The 19147-nt window shown below is 35.7% G+C and overlaps 2 protein-coding genes across 15 annotated transcripts in view; one reads left to right on the forward strand and one right to left on the reverse strand.

Annotated features, from left to right (window-relative positions):
• The window catches only part of MTMR3 (myotubularin related protein 3), a 131478-nt gene that overhangs the window by 34299 nt on the left and 78032 nt on the right, over positions 1 to 19147 (forward strand). The window lies entirely within an intron of this gene.
• The window catches only part of LOC119055172 (uncharacterized), a 116893-nt gene continuing 115681 nt past the window's right edge, over positions 17936 to 19147 (reverse strand). Inside the window, exon 6 of the mRNA XM_053669658.1 lies at positions 17936 to 18552. Coding sequence (XP_053525633.1) covers positions 18549 to 18552 — 4 coding nt within the window. The 3' untranslated portion in view covers positions 17936 to 18548. The remainder of the gene's footprint in view (positions 18553 to 19147) is intronic.

Consider the following 19147-nt stretch of genomic DNA (forward strand, 5'->3'; position numbering starts at 1 on the left):
AGGCATGTGCTCTGACTGGGAATTGAACCGGTGACCCATTTGTTTGCAGGCCTGCACTCAATCCACTGAGCCGCACCAGCCAGGGCATATGTAAGTTTTTTTAGTTTTTTGACTCAAGTGAGTAAAATGTTAGAGGGTTAAGATAGCCTTCTGTTTTCTTTTGGTACACTGGAGGTTTTACCAGAATCTGTGTGAAAATTCTCAGTCAACTGTTAATTTAAAATAAATGTCATTTGTTAAGGGTAAAGGGAATTTTAAACAAACAAAATTCTGTTTTTTGTGGATCGTAACAGGTAGAGGTACACAATATTATTTGTCTTTAAGAATATGAAGAAAGGGTTGTTTCTTTGTATGGCTAATTGAATTGTCTTCTTTCCTCTTCACAAGAGACATTTCGGTATCAGGCTAAAATCCACAATTAAAGCTCTTAATACTTTGGGGGAAAATATCATATGACTGACTACATAGTTTTGCTAGTAGTCACTGGATTATTGTTTCCTCATTTTATCATTCCTGTCCTCGTTTTTCTGGGGGAGGGGGGGAATAGTTTTCTCTAGGCCCCACCTCTTATTTCTTCAGCAGGACACTTTTATCCTTTTTTTCCCCCCCAAAATTTATTTATTTATTTATTTATTTTTAGAGAGAGTGGGAGGGAAGGAGAAAGAGAAAGAGAAAAACATCCATGTGTGAGAGAAACATGGATCAGTTGCATCTCAAATTAGCCCCGGCTGGGGACTGAACCTGGAAGCCAGAGATGTGCCCTGACCCTAAATCGTATCTGTGACCTTTCGCTTTGTGGGACAACCCCCAACCAGCTGAGTTACACCAGTCAGGGCATATTTATATTCTTATGCCCAAAATGTACATACTTAAAACTAGTTGACATGTCTGTCTTGCCATGGATTTCTCACTAACACATTTGGTGAAGTGGTTTAGAGTGTCCAATTTTATATATGTTGCAAACAAAAGCTAGCCATGAAGAGAAAAAGGAAAGTATTTCATCAAGGGGTTAACAAAATTATTGTGGTCAAACAATGATAATATGCCCAATAAGATATTTGGCTCTTGAAATTTAGTAAGTATTTCTGGACTATTAATTATATTTACCTTTAGGCATTTTTCTAGTCTTGGTTTTAATCTGTAGGAAATACTTTTCTAGATTAAACTCAACCCAGTATAATTATGTTATGATGTACTTCAGATATTTAATTTTATTTAGGATACCGGTTGATGACTTTGTATGTGTACTTTATTTTACTTGTGTTTTTGTTACTCTTTTAAGTTTTAAGTAATTTGCTTCAAAAAATTTAATCAGATAATTCAGTAACTCATTTATTATTCTTTTTTTTTTTAAGATTTTATTTACTTACTCATTTATAGAGGGGAAGGAGAGAAGGAGAGAAACATCAATGTATGGTTGCCTTTCGTGCATCCCCTGCTGGAAACTGGCCTGCAGGGAAGCAGTCTGCAACCCAGGCATGTGCCCTGACTGGGAATCGAACCGCGATCCTTTGATTCGCAGGCCCGCTCTCTATCCACTGAGCTGCACCAGCCAGGGCTTCATTCATTATTCTTTATTAGCCAAAACAAATGATTAGATCACAGCATATTGTTCAAAGTGACTCATTGCTAATTAAACCATCTATAATAGTCTAGAGAAAAGAACATTTTGTTGGAGTTTTATTATATAAAAGTAAGTCTATTGGGAAATTGATGGCTAAGATTAAGACTTTAGTAATAAACAAGGTACTTAAGCTGAAGTCTGGATATGGGACTTTACTAAAGAGTATCTTGTTAAATTTGTGTGTGTGCTCAGATTTGCTGTTTACTGGTATTTAGAATACATATTTGAATGTTGTGTTTTAATTATTGGCATATCTGTGTCTTGTATCTACATAACGAGAGAAATGATTGATATTTAAACTTTTTGAATGGGAGGAAAAGAGTCTTAGAGACAAAGGAAATCATGTCAAGACCAGTGTTGTACACCTAATATGGATAAAGCTTTTTTTAAAAAAATATTTTATTTATTTATTTTTAGAGAGAGGGGAAGGGAAGGAGAAAGAGTGGGAGAGAAACATCAATGTGTGGTTGCCTCTCGTGAGTCCCCTGCTGGGAACTGGCCTGCAACCCAGGCATGTGCCCTAACTGGGAATCGAACCGCGATACTCTGGTTCGCAGGCCCGCGCTCAATCCACTGAGCTACGCCAGCCAGGACTGGATAAAGCTTTTTTTTAAAAAAAATTATATTGTAATATAAATGATTCTCTAGAGTAGAGAAATTGCTTAAGTTTTGATATAAAACATAGATACAAATCACATTTGGCCTAAAATATTGATTCTGACCAAATACCAAAGCTAAACCTTGTGAATTTGCTTCTAATTTATTTATTTATTCATGTTTCTTTGTTGGTATTCTTGTTTGAAGATATATGACTTTTAATTTTTTCAGGTTTTACTAAATAAGGCTTTAAAATTTATTTGTTTGTTTTATAGAGAGAGGGGAAGGGAGGGAGAAAGAAAGGGAGAGAAACATCAATGTGTAGTTGCCACTCATGGCGCCCCCACCTAGGGACCTGGCCTGCAACCCAGGCAGGTACCCTGACTGGGAATCAGACTGGCGACCCTTTTCACAGGCCAGCACTCAATCCACTGAGCTACTCTAATCAGGTCTAAATATTGATTATTTTAGAGATTTAAAAATTATCAATTTAGTGTCAGCTATAGCAAAAACTACAGTATTTTTGGGTGTGTGTGTGTTTTGTAATGCTCCAGTGTTTTAATGAACATTCTGTGAATTGTTTTTAGGAAATTTCTCTTCTGGCATTTAGGATTTTTAATTTTATTTTTAAATGCAATATTTATTTATTTTCCGAAATTCTTACTTTGCTTCTTTTACTTTATGTATGCACACACACACATAAAATTTTATTATGGTAAAATATGCATAACATAAAATTTACCATTTTAAGTGGATAGTTTCGTGGCACTAAGTACATTCACACTGTTGTGCAGCTGTTGCCACCCTCCATCTCCAGAACTTCTTTCCCAACTGAAACTCTGTTCCATTAAACACTAATTCGCCATTCATCCCTCTTCCTAGTTCCTAGCAACCACTATTCTACTTTCTGTCTCTGAATTTGACTGTTCTAAGTACCTCATGTAAGAGGACTTACATGATATATGTTCTTTTGTGACTGGCCTATTTCTTTAAGCACAGTGCCACCGGTCTACCTGTGTTATGGCATGTGTGAGAATTTCCTTCCTTGTAAGGCTGGATAATACTTTATTATATGTATGTATACCACATTTTACTTATCCATTCATCCCTTGACAGGCACTTGGGATGCTTCCACCTTTTGGCTGTTTGTGAATAACACTGCTGTGAACATGGATGCACACATACCTGTTCAAGTCGCTGCTTTCAGTTTTGGTGTGTATAGACCCAGAAGTGGAATTGCAGGATCATATAGTAATTTTATGTTTAATTTTTTTAAGATTTGCCATACTGTTTTCTACAGTGGCTATAGTGGCTTCTACAGGGGCTCCATTTTACATTCCCACTGGCCTTTTTTCACACCTAGACAATCCTTTATTCTTTTCTTTCTTTTGTTTTGTTTTGTTTTTAAACAATGGTCATTTTAATGGATGTGATATAGTGTCTCATTGTGGATTTCATTCTCATTACCCTAATGACTAATGATGTTGAGTTTCTTTTCATGTACCTATTAGATATTTGTATATCTTTGGAGAAATGTCTATTCAGATCCATTGCCCATTTAAAAAATTTATCGATTTTAGAGAGGAAAAGAGAGAGACATACAGTTGGTATTCCACTTAGTAATGTATTCATTGGTTGATTCTTGTAAGTTTCCTGACAGAGGATTGAACCTGCAACCTTGGCATATTGGGAAGATGCTCTAACCCACTGAACTACCTGGCTAGGGCCAAGTGCTCATTTATCAATTTATTATTTTTAAGTTAACTATTGTAGTGTTTTTAAAATATATTCTGAATTACAAGTCCCTTATCAAATATGTAGTTTGTAAAATTTTCTCTCAGATTATCTTTTCACTTTCTTTATGGTTTCATTTGAAACACAGATATGCTTTATTTTATTGAAATTGCATTTATGTGCTTCTTTGATGACTTACGGTTTTGTGTTTTTTTAAATATTTAAAAAGTGTATTTTTAGAGAGAGGGACAGGGAGGAAGAAAGTGAAGACAAGAAACATCAATCAGTTGCTTCTCTTAGGAATGCAACCCAGAACCCCTTCCAGGACCAAACCCACAATCCGGATAGGTATGCTGACCAGTGATAGAACCAGCAACCTTTAGCTTTGTGAGATGACGTCCACCCAACTGAGCCACATCAGTCCAGGGTTGTTTTAATTTTCTATCTGAGAAGTCATTGCATACTGCAAAGTAATGAAGGCATACTCCTAAGTTTTCTTGTAAAAGTTTTATAGTTTTAGCTCTTACATTTAGCCTTGATCCATTTTGAGTTCATTTTTTACATGTGGTGTGAGTTAGAGTTCCAACTTGGATCTTTGTATGTGGATATTTAGTTGTTTTGCCTCCATTTATTGAAAAATACTTTTCTTTCCCCATTGACTTGTTCTGGCACCCTTTTAAAAAATCAGTTGATCATATTAATATTACACCAGGGTTTATTTGTGGACTCTTATTCCATTAATCTGTATGTTTATCCTTTTGTTAGTACCACATTGTCTTGATTACTAAAGCTTTTCTGTAAATCTTGAAATTGAGAGTGTAAGTTCTTTAACTTTTTCCCCCCCAGGTTATTCTGAGTTCCTTGCATTTCCTTTTGAGTGTTAGGATCAGCTTGTTAATATACGAAAAAAAATCAACTGATATTTTTATAGGGATTGTATTTAGTCTGCAGATCAGTTTGTGGGTAGTGTTACTATCTTAACAAATTAAATCTTCTGATCTGTGAATGTGGAATGTCTTTCCATTGCCTTAGGTCTTCTTTAATGTCCTCAAACAATTTTTTTGTCATTTTCAATTTTTTTGTTTTAAATTCTTATTTTTTCATATTTTTTCTAGATTTTTAAGTTTATTAGAGGGTTATCACTTCCTTAGCGATAATAGTTTATTAGAAAAGAAAATTTTAAGTATTGATGGGTTTTCCAAATCATTGTGCACTATTGTGTATGCAGTAGGCACAGTAATACTGCTTCAAAATGCTAATAATATTTCTCAGGTTATACTGTTTACAGGAGGAAATGTGTTACATGTGTTTCTTGTTTGCATCATCTCCTTCCAAAATAAAATTTCAGTATACAAATAAATGGGAAAAAAAAGAAAAAAATTTTTCTCCTTGTAGAATACCAAAATATTAAAGATAAGGCTAAAATTCCTTTAACCCATTGTTTTCAATTTTGTTTTTTTTCTCTCTCTACAGATAATCACTACATAATTAGTTTTGTTTAGTTTCCTTAAAGGCTTCTTTCCTCATGCCTTTGTATATATATGTACCCTTAAATAATACAAGGTCTGTCCAGAAGGTATATAGCCATGTAATACAAAAAATAGAGACATTTATTGAAGAAGATACAAGTTAAAAGAAGCATTGTACCTGGGATGATGATGCCTCAGTGCCCTTTAAAGTAGGCACCTTGAGACCTCACACAGTTATCCCAATCGCTATCAGCTACCCTCTAATATTTTCCTAAATCTCATTGATGGTCTAAAATCTCTTCCCTTTCGAAGGTGATTCTAATTTTGGGAAAAGCCAGAAGTTGCAAGATGTCAAACTGGGTTGTAGGGGGGCTGAGTCACCTGGGTGATTTGATGTTTCACCAAAAAATTCTTCATGAGATGTGATACACAGTGGGCGTGTTGTCACAATGAAGCTGCCAATCACCCGTTGCCTATAGCTGTGGTCTTCTCAATCATCCCAACAGTTTCCGCAGAGGAATTTCAAGCTTAATGCAAAATTTGACACAGATTCATTGCTCTCCTTACTCAGTCATTTTGAATAGACGGCCATACAATACACATCTCACTCAACAGTGTCTACTGCTCCCACACATGCTGAAACCTGGGAACAGCAGACACTGAAGATGCAATTTGGTGGGGACGTTCCAGGGTTGGCTGGGACCTACTTTTCCTTTTCTCCTGGAAAGCTCTTTCATTCTTTCTCCACTTGTTCAGTACCTGCTTTGACCACTGTTATCATGTCTGTAGAACTGCATGGTGACTAGTACAGTGAAGTTGTCACTGTTGTGCACACAGTGTGCATTCCAGTCCACTCTCCTTGGCTGCTAGTTTCATCAGTGTTGCACAAACTGTTCTCATTCTATTAACAATGTCTGGACTTTCTCTGGACAGTCCTCGTATATGTAGTTCATTTTTAAAATTTTTAATTGAATTTATTGGGTTTACATTGGTCAGTAAAATTATATAGGTTTCATGTGTACAGTTCTACAGTGTATCATCTGCACGTGGCATTGTGTGCTCACCATCCAAAGTCTAAGTCTCCTTCCGTCACCATTTGTCCCATCTTTCACCTGCCCCCCACTCCCTGACTGGGAATCAAACCAGCAAACTTTTGCTTTGTGGGACAGTGCCCAACTCCCTGAGCCATACCAGTTAGGGCCATAGTTATAGTTTTAATATACTGCCAAAATGCTCTTCAAAGTAGATGTAACAATTTTACTTATACCAAAAGTATACGTGCAAGCAGTTATTTTCCAGACTCATTCCACTATTTGAAATTAGACAGTATTTTGCTTTCTTCAATCTTAAGTATGGAAAATTGTTACTGTTTCAGTTTGTATTTTCCTGATCATTTACGAGGTTTAGCATATTTTTATATATGTCTTGAACATTTGCATTTCTTATGTTGTTTCCCAATATCATTTGTCCTTTGTTTCCTCTCATGGATAATAAGAGGTTACATATGCTCAGTTTCTTTTAGATTATCATAAGATAGCTTTAGGAAAGTGTAGGTTTGTTATTGTCTTAGGCTTGTAATTTTTGAAAGTATCTCTAATACTTAAAAGGAAGGTTCATGTTTTGACTGAAATGTTTATAGCATTGAGCAAGAGGTTAAGGAGTGGGAGTGGTATGTGGAGAGTAGAACCAAGTCATTTTGGAAGGCACCTAGATTGGCTGCTGTACAAATAGCCTTTTAATCTCTCAATTAAATCAATTTCAGTAATTTGTTTCCTTAGCATTTTATTTTCCAGTCATTAATAAAAGGCTAAAATTGTGTGTATATTTTTTCAGTCAACTTTAAGATATAACAGAATTAGCCTAGTGTCATTTGACAACTGTATACACTTATAAAATCACTACTCTCTTCCCTAGCTCCAGCATACCACTGATCTGATGTCTATGTCACTATAGATTAGTTTTTACCTATTATAGAATTTAATAAAAATGATTATACACAGATCTTTTATGTCGATTTTTGAGTTTATGATTATATTTAGTTTGTTATTAAGAAAGTGAACTTCAAAAATCATTAACTTTTACGACTTCTGGCCAAGATGGAGGCGTAGGTAGAGACACTGTATCTCCTCGCACAACCAAATTTAAGGATGACAGAGATTTAGAAACAAAACCACAACCAGACAGACAGGAAAGTGAAGTGTACCAAAGTCTGACAACAAGGAACCATTCATCCAAATTGGTAAGAGGGGCAAGGTCGGTGGCTGGCGTAGAGGGGTCCTGGCAGGAGGAGGTGGTGATTTGTGACCTGGGCTGGCATGGGATGAAAACCTAGTAAGGCTCACAAGGTGGCTGGCTGACTGCGGATACACATTTGCACACAGAGAAACCAGGCAGGTTTAAAAATGGTCAGTGAGACAGACTGTGCAACCCAGGGCCCCAGCGAAGGAAAATAAAGCCTAAAAGCACCAATTGGAAAAACTTTCGGGAGTTGAGGTGCTGGGAGAGGCTCCTAGCCTCACAGGAGAGTTCATTGGGGAGATCCACAGGGCCCAAGAACTAACACAAGCCCACCCACTCAGGAACCAACACCAGAAGGGCCCAATTTGCTTGTGGGAAGTGGCAGAGGGGACTGAGAGAGATCCAAGAGAGAGCGGAGCAAGCACCATTGTCTCCTCTCTGACCCCGCCCCCAGTCATGACCCAGCGACTGGGCTGACCCCCCCCTGGTATACACCTAAGCTTTTGCCTCATACTTAACAGGTGCAAACAGACCAAAACTTTATGGCTCAAGCAGAAGAACAGCTCAAAGCCCCAGAGCTAATACTTTTAAGCAACCAAGAGATAGCCAACCTATCAGATGCACAGTTCAAAACACTGGTGATCAGGATGCTCACTGGTTGATTTTAGTCTCAGATGAAAAAATGAAGGCTACACTAAGTGAAATGAAGCAAAATGCACAGGGAACCAGTAGTGATGGAAACAAATCTGGGACTCAAATCAATGGAGTGAACCAGAAGGAAGAAGGAAATGATCAAACAGAAAAGAATGAAGAAACAAGAATTCAAAAAAAAGAGAGGCTTAGGAACCTCCAGGACATCTTTAAACGTTCCAACATCTGAATTATAGGGGTACCAGAAGGGGAAGAGGAACAGCAACAAGTGGAAAACTTATTTGACCAAATAATAAAGGAGAAATTTCCCTAATCTGGCAAAGGAAATAGACTTCCAGGAAGTCCAGGAAGCTCTGAGAGTCCCGAAGAAGTTGGACCCAAGGAGGAACACACCATGGCACATCATCATTACATTAGCCAAGATTAAAATGAAGGAGAGAATTCTAGAAGCAGCAAGAGATAAGGGGACAGTCACCTACAAAGCAGTGCCCATAAGACTGTCAGCTGATTTCTCAAAAGAGACCTTACAGGCAAGAAGGGGCTGGAAAGAAGGATTCCAAGTCATGAAAGACAAGGACCTATATTCCAAGATTGCTCTATCCAGCAAAGCTTTCATTTAGAATGGAAGGGCGGATAAAGTGCTTCTCAGATAAGGTTAAGTTCAAGGAGTTGATCATCACCAAGCCCTTATTATATGAAATGTTAAAGGGACTTATCTAAGAAAAAGAAGGTAAAAAATATGAACAGTGAAAGGACAGCAAGCTCACAGCTATTAACAACCACACCTAAAACAAAAGCAAACTAAGTAGACAGCTAGATCAGAAGTGGAACCATAGAAATGGAGATCACAAGGAGGGTTAGCAACAGTGGAGTGGGAGGAGGAGAAGGGGGAGAAGGTACAGAGAATAAGTAGCACAGACGGTAGGCAGAAAATAGACGGGGGGCAGAATAACATGGGAAATGTAGAAGCTAAAGAACTTGTGACACATGGACATAAACTAAAAGGGGGAATGTGGGGGAAAGGGTGTGAAGGGTAGAGGGGAATGAAGAGGGAAATGGGACAACTGTAATGGCATAGTAAAATATATTTTTAAATGATTAACTTTTAACTGTTGTTGGCTAAAAAAAATCTTGAGTTTATTTAGATTCGAGAGTGCTTTCTGAATGGTAACTTGGCAATTTTACTGTTTAATTAGAAAAAAATTTTTGTTTTAAATTCTGCAATGGAAATACTGACACAACAAGGTTAACAGTACATGTATCTCTGAAACGAGATATAGCCCGGTGGAAGGAAGATAGCAGTAGCTGATCTACCCCTATCTATTTCCATACTTGCTTCTTAAATGTTACTTTCATTATACTGTTTACCTTTACATACATTGATTTTAGTTTATATTGTCTTGTACATGTAGATATTGTGTTGAATAAAAGACAATTTCCAGAGTGATAATAATGTTTAGTTTTTGCTACAGCTATATTTAAATTTTTTTCCATTTGTTTTCTTTTTAAAAGGGAGAAAAAAAAAAACCTTTCCATGTTTTCTTTTCTTTTTTCTTTTTTTTTTAAGTAGATTAATAGAGTAGAGGGGAGTGTGTCTAATCTGGTTTCTAGCCTTTTTGCAAGACAGTGTTAAATATTCGTCAAGATTTTATATTATTTGGTGGGAACTTCTGACAGCTAGCTCTTCTTTTACTTTGCATGTTCCTTGATCTCATTCCACACCTTCTACTCAAAGCTCTGCAGTGATTATTCCTTTTAAAAAATACCCATCTCAGTGGTATAGTCATGGTAGTCAAAATCATAGGGACTGGTTATGAATCTTGAGTGCCAGTGTAATCTTGTCAGCCTATTGAATTGTGGGCTTTGAACTTAAATTGAGAACTTCTCTGTTCTCTGAAAGTACTTTCTGTTTATTTTAATTAAAAAAATTGAGATACAATATTCATATGATAGTGTAGTAACTTTAAATCTTGATAACTTTTTATATATATTTATAGACCCATGTAACTATACTCAGGTTAAGATAAAAACATATTTTGACTTGTGTCACTGTAATGCCTTTGTTTTTAGTTTCATAGTGAAAGTTATTTTTATAAAAACATTTTTGTTTTGTTTTTTATAAATTTAATGGAGCACTGGAATAGCATACCTACCCTATTAGTAAAATTATAATTAGATTGCTTGGAAGGCATGTTAGTGAGCGAGATCAACTATACAATTTAGATAATGAATGATATCATTCAAGGTAGTCTTATACAGCCTTCCTCTTAGTCACAATGTACTTTACCTGGGACTAGAGTACAATTTGGATTTTTAAATAAGGAAAATAATAGAGTAATAATATAATGAATGTTCATGTACTTACAGACTTAATTTAACAGTGTAAATTTTTTGTCATGTTTTTGACAGATTCTAAAGAATGTTTCTGCCCTGATGTACTTTCCGATTTAATAACAAATAATACAAGGAACTTACCAGTGCCCTTCACCAGTTGTTTACATTTTATTTTATATGTTTTATTCTCCATTTTTATTCTGAACTATTTGAGAGTAAGTTGGAAGAACAGTGACCCTTTGCCTTAATATACTTTAGCTTATTTCTTAAGAATAAGGTAAGGACATTCTCTTACATAACCACAGAGCAATCTTAGCGAGTTTTTATAGTTTAATTTTGAGGATCATCTTATATCTAAGTTCTTAGATACACCTCATATTTGATAAATATTTCACACTGCTTCAGTTTCCTATTGGTCAGAATTCCCAATATGCTTTTAAGCTTCTTAACTAAATGCACATATATCAGTTGTTTGTTTTCCTGTTAGTCAAGACATTTTGAAATTTGAGAATTAAAATTCATCTTGCTGACTTCTGCTTATATTTTATTGGGCTGTTGTCACTAGGTATTATAGTCCCTTCAGATAATTTTTGAAGTAAGAGGTACTAATCAGACTTTAGTCCGTCAGTGTTCTTTGTACATTGATACTGTATAAAGTATCAAGTTGACAACTGTTCACCCAACAGAGCAATTTTAGTTTTCCCTTATCACCACCTCCTGCAGGGATGATAATACTTATTGCTTGTCCAAGCAACATTTATTCTCTTATCTGTATTGATTTATGGATAGAGACATTTATATTAGGTATAATAACTCTGGAAATGAGTACATTTTCTTGTGAAAATTAAACTCAGGACGCTAAAATTCTTTGTATACATCTAATGAAATGAGCACTGTCCATATTGGAGTAATTAAAAAAAAAGGGAGGTTCTTCTTATGCCCTGTTTGTGTATTCTAGAGCCCAGCTTTTCTATATCTGGAGGGTTTTTTTTTTACATTTGCTTTTTAATGTAAAACTTATATATTTTTTCTTAGTATCTAAGTTTCAGTACTTTATTATACATTGTCATGTTTGCAGAATTGGAGAAGATCCTACTCTTGTTTAGGGGAAAACTCATCGTGAGGTGTCCACTCTAGCCTGGTATTTTAGAATCTAGAAAAACCTAGATTTGGATTTTAGAATCCTTGGGCAGTTTACTTAATCTTTGAGAGACTTGGAGTCCCCACTGTGAAATGGGCTAATTAATACCTACCTCTACAGTCCTATGAAGATTAAGTGAGATAATGTGTGAAAAATACTTATCTCAGTGATTGGCTCATAGTTCAGTAAATACTAGCTTTTAAATATAAAGAGAATGATATTTCTTCACGGTTTAGTTTTGTATGACAAAATATTTAAGTATCCTTTTAGACTAGCTTTACTAAGCCTATAATTTTTCTATTGTAGTACTCAATACTTGGGTGCAGTATTTTAACTGTTCTCTTGTGAACTAATAGATTTCTTAAGACTTTTTACGAGTTTTTTTTTTAAAGATTTTATTTTTTTATCTTTAGAGGGGAAGGGAAGGAGAGAGGGAGAGAAATATCAATGTATGGTTGCCTCTTGCGCATCCGCCGCTGGGAACTGGCCCGCAACCCAGGCATGTGCCTGAGTGGGAACCGAACAAGCCCGTGCTCAGTCCACTGAGATACACCAGCCAGGGCAAGAGTTTTTAAATGTATATAACTAATCCTTGAATAACATGGGTTTGAACTGTATGGATCCACTTACACGTGGATTTTTTTCAATAAATATATTGGAAAATTTTTTGGAGATTTTCAACAATTTGAAACAACTTGTAGACAAACTTCATGATTTTCTTAAAATAAATTCTTTTCTGTAGTTTACTTTATTGTTAGAATACAATACATAATACATATAGCATACAAAATATGTATATGTGCCATCAGTAAATGTGCCAGTTGACAGAAGGTGGTTAGTAAAGTTTTGGGGGAGTCAAAAAAGTTATATGCAGATTTTCAACTGCTTTGGGGATCAGAGCCCTAACCCTCACATTGTCCATGGCTCAGCTGTACAGGTGTATTCTCCAATAATCCTGTGAGGTTTGGTCAGGGGAGTTAATTATATTTCTTTTGAGAGCTCAAGAAACATGCCTAGAGAGTGTGTGGTTTAACTAGTTACTGGTATATAACAGGGCATTTATTAGCTAACATGTATGTGATTACTAAGTGACAGGTATACTTCTAATTGCTTCTGTGTATGACATCACTTAATCTTTATAATAACACTGTGAGATATTGTTGCCATCAGAAGCATGTTAATGACAAGTGAACTGCTCAAGATTACAGAACTAATGCCTGAATTAGGTTTTGAGGAAGGGTCAGGCTGACTAGAAAGCTTTGTAAGAATGCCTAAAAACTAACACTCTTTAAAAGTGCTGATGTACATTTTATTGGGTTGACCAAAAAGTCTTTAGTTTTTTCCATAAAATAAAACACATTTTTCATTTTCAGTAGTAACTTTACTGATTTGAATATTTTGTGTATGTTGGCTACATGCCGCTATTGGCTTCCAGTAGGTAGAGGCCAGGGGTGCTGCTAAACATCTTCCAGTGCATAAGACAGCCCCACAGCAAAGAATTATTTGGCAAAAATGTCGGTAGGTAGTATTAAGAAACTTTGAGGAAACACTTTTGACCTGTTTGATCAGTCACAGCACCCTTGCTATACACTGCACAATTTTTTTTTCATTTCAGTTGTGTTTTTACCTTTCTTGAAATAATAAAGAATAATATGCTGAAAATGGTTTTTGCATATTTTTTATGAAAATGCATATTTTCTTTCATCTTCAATTTTAAAATGGCTGTACAAAAATTAATCAACTTTGATAAGATTTTAAAAAATGCACGCTGATATGACAGCTGTCACAATGCAGTCTCTAACAAAATTGTTTTGAATGATGTTAAAGACAACTAAGCTCTACTGTAAGAACCATTATGTGGGAAAAACGAAAACTTTTTGGCCAACCCAATAAATTCTTATCTTAAATACTAATGTTCCCTTTGAAGGCTTTGTTTAAAACAACAGAAACTGAAGTGGTGCTGCAGAGTAAAAGCAGAAACCATATTCCTCCACTCTGCCACCAACTGTGAGGCACAGGATAAAAGAAGAAAAGCAGGAGAGCAAGTCTTAAATTCTGACATTTGGAAATGAATATTTACCTTTCTGATTAGGTTTACTGTCTGGTTGAATAATTCCTTCTCCCCTTGGATCTTTTTGTGCTCGGGCTGTGGCGGGGGGTGGGGGGGTGTTGGTGTTTAGAAGCTATTCAGTTATCTATTCTGAAATCTAGATGAATTTGCATCTCTCCTTATTTCTGTGGTCTACAATGGTAATTTGGGACCCAGGTTAGATTTAAGAAAAATGAAGATTCCTTAACAAATTCAGTTTTGTTAAGTGACCCTAGCCCCGTAAGAATTATTTCTTGAAAGTCAGATTATTTGGATCTGCTTGGGAACATTTAGGTAATCATAGTCTCATTAATATACTGATCACATGGACCAATTGTCTTATCCGATCAACTTTTTCCTCCTTGCCCTTATATTTATTCTGTTGTGTTGGTACCCATAACAACACACACTTACAGCTCAGTAATGCAGAGCAAATAGACTTCCTTCCCATCCTGGAGCTTTTCCTGTACTAGATGCCAGCTCTGAGGATGATGAGCATGGGAGTTTATTAAAAACCTGGTTTCCTGACTTATCCCATTAGATTAGATTGTCTCAGTGCTGAAATACAGAGGTTTTAAGAAGGTAGGTAGAAAGCAGTGCCCAGCTTGAGGATAATTAATACATGTTTAGCTTTAAAGTGAATGGACTTTTTGTTTTGTTAACATCTCAGAAAATGTCAGTGGCTGTGATGTTACTATTTATTTATTAACTTATTTAGATTAGGAAAGGTTTTATTTATTTATTTTTAGAGAGGGGAAGGGAGGGAGAAAGAGGGAGAGAAAAACATCAATGTGTGGTTGCCTGTTGAGCACCCCCTGTTGGGGACTTGGCCCACAACCCAGGCATATGCCCTGACTGGAAATGAAACCTCTGTGACCTTTGGTTCTCAGGCCAGGCACTCAATCCACTGAGCTATATGAACCAGGGCTAATGTTGTTATTTAATAATAATAATCTGTAGTAGAACATTATTGAGTTGGCACCAAATTTTCAATTTAATAGTCATTTATTTGCCTTGGTAAATTCTCTGTATTTTCCCACATTCCCCCAAACTTGCTTTTCTTTACAGTTTCCTGAGTTTTCTTGAATAGGATATATAATTACAATATTGAAAAATGTGGTCCCTCTTATTTTTTACATAAGAGTTTTAAGAGGCTTATGCTTTTTGTTTTATTTTTAAAAACTTAAAAAGTACATTTTTAAAAGATTTTATTATTTTTAGACAGAGGGGGAAACATCAATGTGTGGTTGCCTCCTGCATGCCCCCCTGTGGAGACCTGGCCTGCAATCCAGGCATTTGCCCCTACTGGAAGTGGAACTGGCGATCCCTTGGTTCATAGGCTGGTACTCACTCCACTGAGCCACATGAGCCAGGGCCATTTTAACCATTTTTAAGTATATAACTCAGTTGCATCAAGTGCATTCACTGTGTTATGTAACTGTCACTAAATCTCCAGAACTTTTTCATAATCTCAAACAGATTCTCTATACCATTAAATAATAATCAACCCATGTGATGTGTATAGTTTTCTTGTTACCTTTGCCATTCTTATAGTATCGTAATGTACTGGTCTCCTCCACTCCATCTATTCCAAGAACTTGTCAATGTTTTGAACAACAACTTTACTTCTTTCTGACTTGCATGTTAACTTTGCGATAATTTTATTCTACACCAAGTATACTCACCTGAAATCGTGTTTTTTGAGCAGGTTGAGAAACAGTCAGATTTGAGTTTGTCTTATCTCCCTACTTCCCATGAAGACAGGAAGTGGATGGAGAGATTTTGAACTGAGTTGAACAAGGACAGTATTTGTGGTCTTCCAAATAGATTTTGTTATCCTCAGGACATCTGTAGCTTCTGGCATAAGAGGAGGCATCATGACTTTTGGAAACTAGACATCATTCTTTTTTTGATTTCTGTGGTCTTTCTAAGTTCTGCAAACTAATACTGATTTGCTTATTTATCCATTCCTAACCAGTAAAACCTGTTTCTGTTTTTCCAGAATTGGTTGAAGTTTCTTGAAGCCTCTTGCTACAGAAGTCACACTGTCACAAATTAATCATACTCATGCATTTTTTCTACCAAGTTGTTTTTTTTTTGGAAAAATTTTTGTAGTGAAATATGACACACAAAGCCCATGAGACACAAAGGTACAGTGTAGTGAATAGTAAAGTCACCACTACTCAGGTTTGTGAATAGAACATCACTAGTACCCCAGAAGATTACCCTGGTTTCTCTTTGTTTGTTTGCTTGTTTTTAAAGTGACATGTATCTCTCTCTCCCCCCTTTTTAGAAATAACTAACCAGCCCTGGCTGGCGTAGCTCAGTGGATTGAGCATGGGCCTGCGAACCAAAGGATTGTGGTTCGATTCCCAGTCAGGGCACACGCCTGGGTTGTGAGCCAGTTCCCAGTAGGGGACGCACGAGGGGCAACCATACATTGATATTTCTCTCCTTCACTCCTTCCCTTTCCCTCTAAAGATACATAAATAAAATCTTTAAAAAAAAAAAGAAATAACTAACCACTGGTAACCACTGGCCTGGGCTTTATGGTAATCACTTTCTGGCGCTCATTGGTATTGTTACCTACATATGGATTTATAAACAGTATTTTAATTTTACTGGTTTTCGAATGGAATCATACTGTATATATTTTCTATTTTGCTTCTTTTGCATATTCCTATATATGTGTGTTGATCTAGTTTATTTCTGTTGCTGTCATTTTGTAAAATATACTACATTTTGTCCATTTTATCATTGGACATTGATATGTTTCCAGTTTGGACTGTTGAACAATGCTGCTATGAATATTCTTATACATCTGGTGCAGTATCTGTATTCTAGGGTATATACCTGAGAATATAACTGCCAGGTCACAGGATATCTATCTATCTATCTATCTATCTATCTATCTATCTATCTTCAGCTTTAATGCCATGTTGTATTCCAAAGTGGTTTATCAGTTCACATTTTCATTAGTAGTGAATGAGTTCTTTTGTTTCACGTCCTCATCAACACTTGATTTTGTCAGTGTTTTCAGTTTCTTCCTTTTCTTCTTGCTTGGCTGATACAGGCACCAATGGACTGTTGTTTTACATTAAACATACCCAGATTATTGAGTTCTATCTGTACCTTTTTTCTAAGTAGCATTTAACTTTACGTTTCTCCCCTCTCACTTCATCTTTAGGCCTTCAAGAATTTATACAACTCAGGAGGCTGCATAGTCCAGATTCTCTCTTGGGGAGTTATAATGCAGTTGCATGTTTATGACAGTTATTGCAGATTTCCATTTAAGTTTTTTTTCCTAGAAATTTATTATCAAATACAATAATTTGTTAGAATACCTTGACAGTAGTTTTTTAAATGCCTGCCAAATTGCGTAAAATTATATCTAATGACATCTGCAATAAACTATTCTGCTCTGAAATTGTTTTTCCAAGATTTTATTTATTTATCTTTAGAGGGGAAGGAGAGAGGGAGAGAAACATCAATGTTTGGTTGCCTTTTGTGCGTCCCCTGCTGGGAACTGGCCTGCAAGGCATTGGCCTGCAACCCAGGCATGTGACCTGACTGGGAATCGAACTGCAATCCACTGGTTCCCAGGCCTCTGCTCAGTCCACTGAGCTACACCAGCCAGGGCTGTCCATTTAAGTTTTTAAGAACTTCGAACTCATATTTTATTTTATTATTATTTTTTTCACCTGTTATATATTATATTTTATTCTTTGAGTAGCTATTCATATCATACTATGCCTATATTTTAGCTCCTCCTTTTACTTAAATATTTCTACTTCACTTTTTTTATATTACTTCCAGATGACAAATTAAAGTGTTTTTACTTCTCCGTCTTCTTTCCCTCTGCTTTCTCTTCCAGTTTAGTAAAATATTAAGTCTCAGGATACAAAGATATAGGTAATTTTGTTACTGCTTTTTAAAAAAATATATTTTATTGATTGTGCCATTACAGTTGTTCAATTTCCCCCCCTTCGTTCCCTTCCACCCTGCACACCCCCTCCCACACCATTCCCCCCTTTACTTTATTACCACGTGTCTCAAGTTCTTTAGATTCTATATTTCCCCCACTATTCTTGCCCTCCCCCTATCTATTTTCTACCTACTGTCTGTGCTACTTATTTTCTGTACCTTCTTCCCCCTTCTCCTTCTCCCCCTCCCCTGTTGTTCACCCTCCATGTGCTCTTCATTTCTATGGTTCACTCCTGATCTAGCTCTCCTCTTAGTTTGCTTTTTCGAACTCATATTTTACCTGAGAAATTTTAGGCAGTCTCATTAGATCAGAGTTGAACTGGGGAAGGAAGCACTTTAAATATTATTTAAACATGTTTAAATAATCAATAAATTATTATTACTAAATAGTGCTACATGAAAGTAAACATTTGTCTAGGGAGAATACACACAGCCACAAGAGAAGTAATCTGGGGAAAAATCTTGGTCTTGATACTACAGAGTAGGAATTATACATGTGTGTATTATCACATACACACATTTTAAGATTAATAAAACAAATTCAACTTTTTTATTGGACAAAGAATATGACCACACACACAGGATGAAAATGAATATGGATACTCTGGAGAAACAAGATAGTACGTTGTTTTCTTTAGCTGGTAGTAAAGTGATATTCATTAAGGAGCCAGTTCATTGCCAGGATTTTTACCTAGTGTGACCAAGACAATACTAGATTAGTAAAATTGTTGAATGTTAGCCAGATGATTATTTTTCCTGGTAAAACTTTATTTGCAGTACATCTGTACAAGCTTTTTAATCACAGAACATAAAAATTAGTTTTAATTGCCATTTGCAATTGATGTCTTTCTGATTTAAGCTCTTCTCTCATCTTTGTTAAATAGATTTTTATTTTAGTCATCAGTGTAATGAACTATAAATTGTGCTCATTGCTGAAATAACTTCTGTCTTTGATTTATAATAAAGGCAAATTTCTTCATAAATCAAAGTAATTACAACATCCAAGTTAATTTCTTTCTGGAAATGAATTAAGAAAATATTTGATTACTTTCAATATTCATAAAATAAAGTGTTTTACTTATTTTTCTTCTTTGAAGTTAGACTTTTTTGAGTACAGTAAGTACTCACTTAATGTCATTGATAGGTTCTGTGACTAAATGAAACAACATACAAGAAAACCAATTTTATGGTGGGATAATTAATATAAACAAAAATTATATTCCTGTGGCATCTTAGTGTTTTAAGGAAATTATATTGAACAAAACAATGTAATTTGAGAACCTATT

Source organism: Artibeus jamaicensis, unplaced genomic scaffold (assembly GCF_021234435.1).
Source record: "Artibeus jamaicensis isolate MK-2021 breed Jamaican fruit bat unplaced genomic scaffold, CSHL_Jam_final contig_525, whole genome shotgun sequence".
NCBI classification, from domain to species: domain Eukaryota; kingdom Metazoa; phylum Chordata; class Mammalia; order Chiroptera; family Phyllostomidae; genus Artibeus; species Artibeus jamaicensis.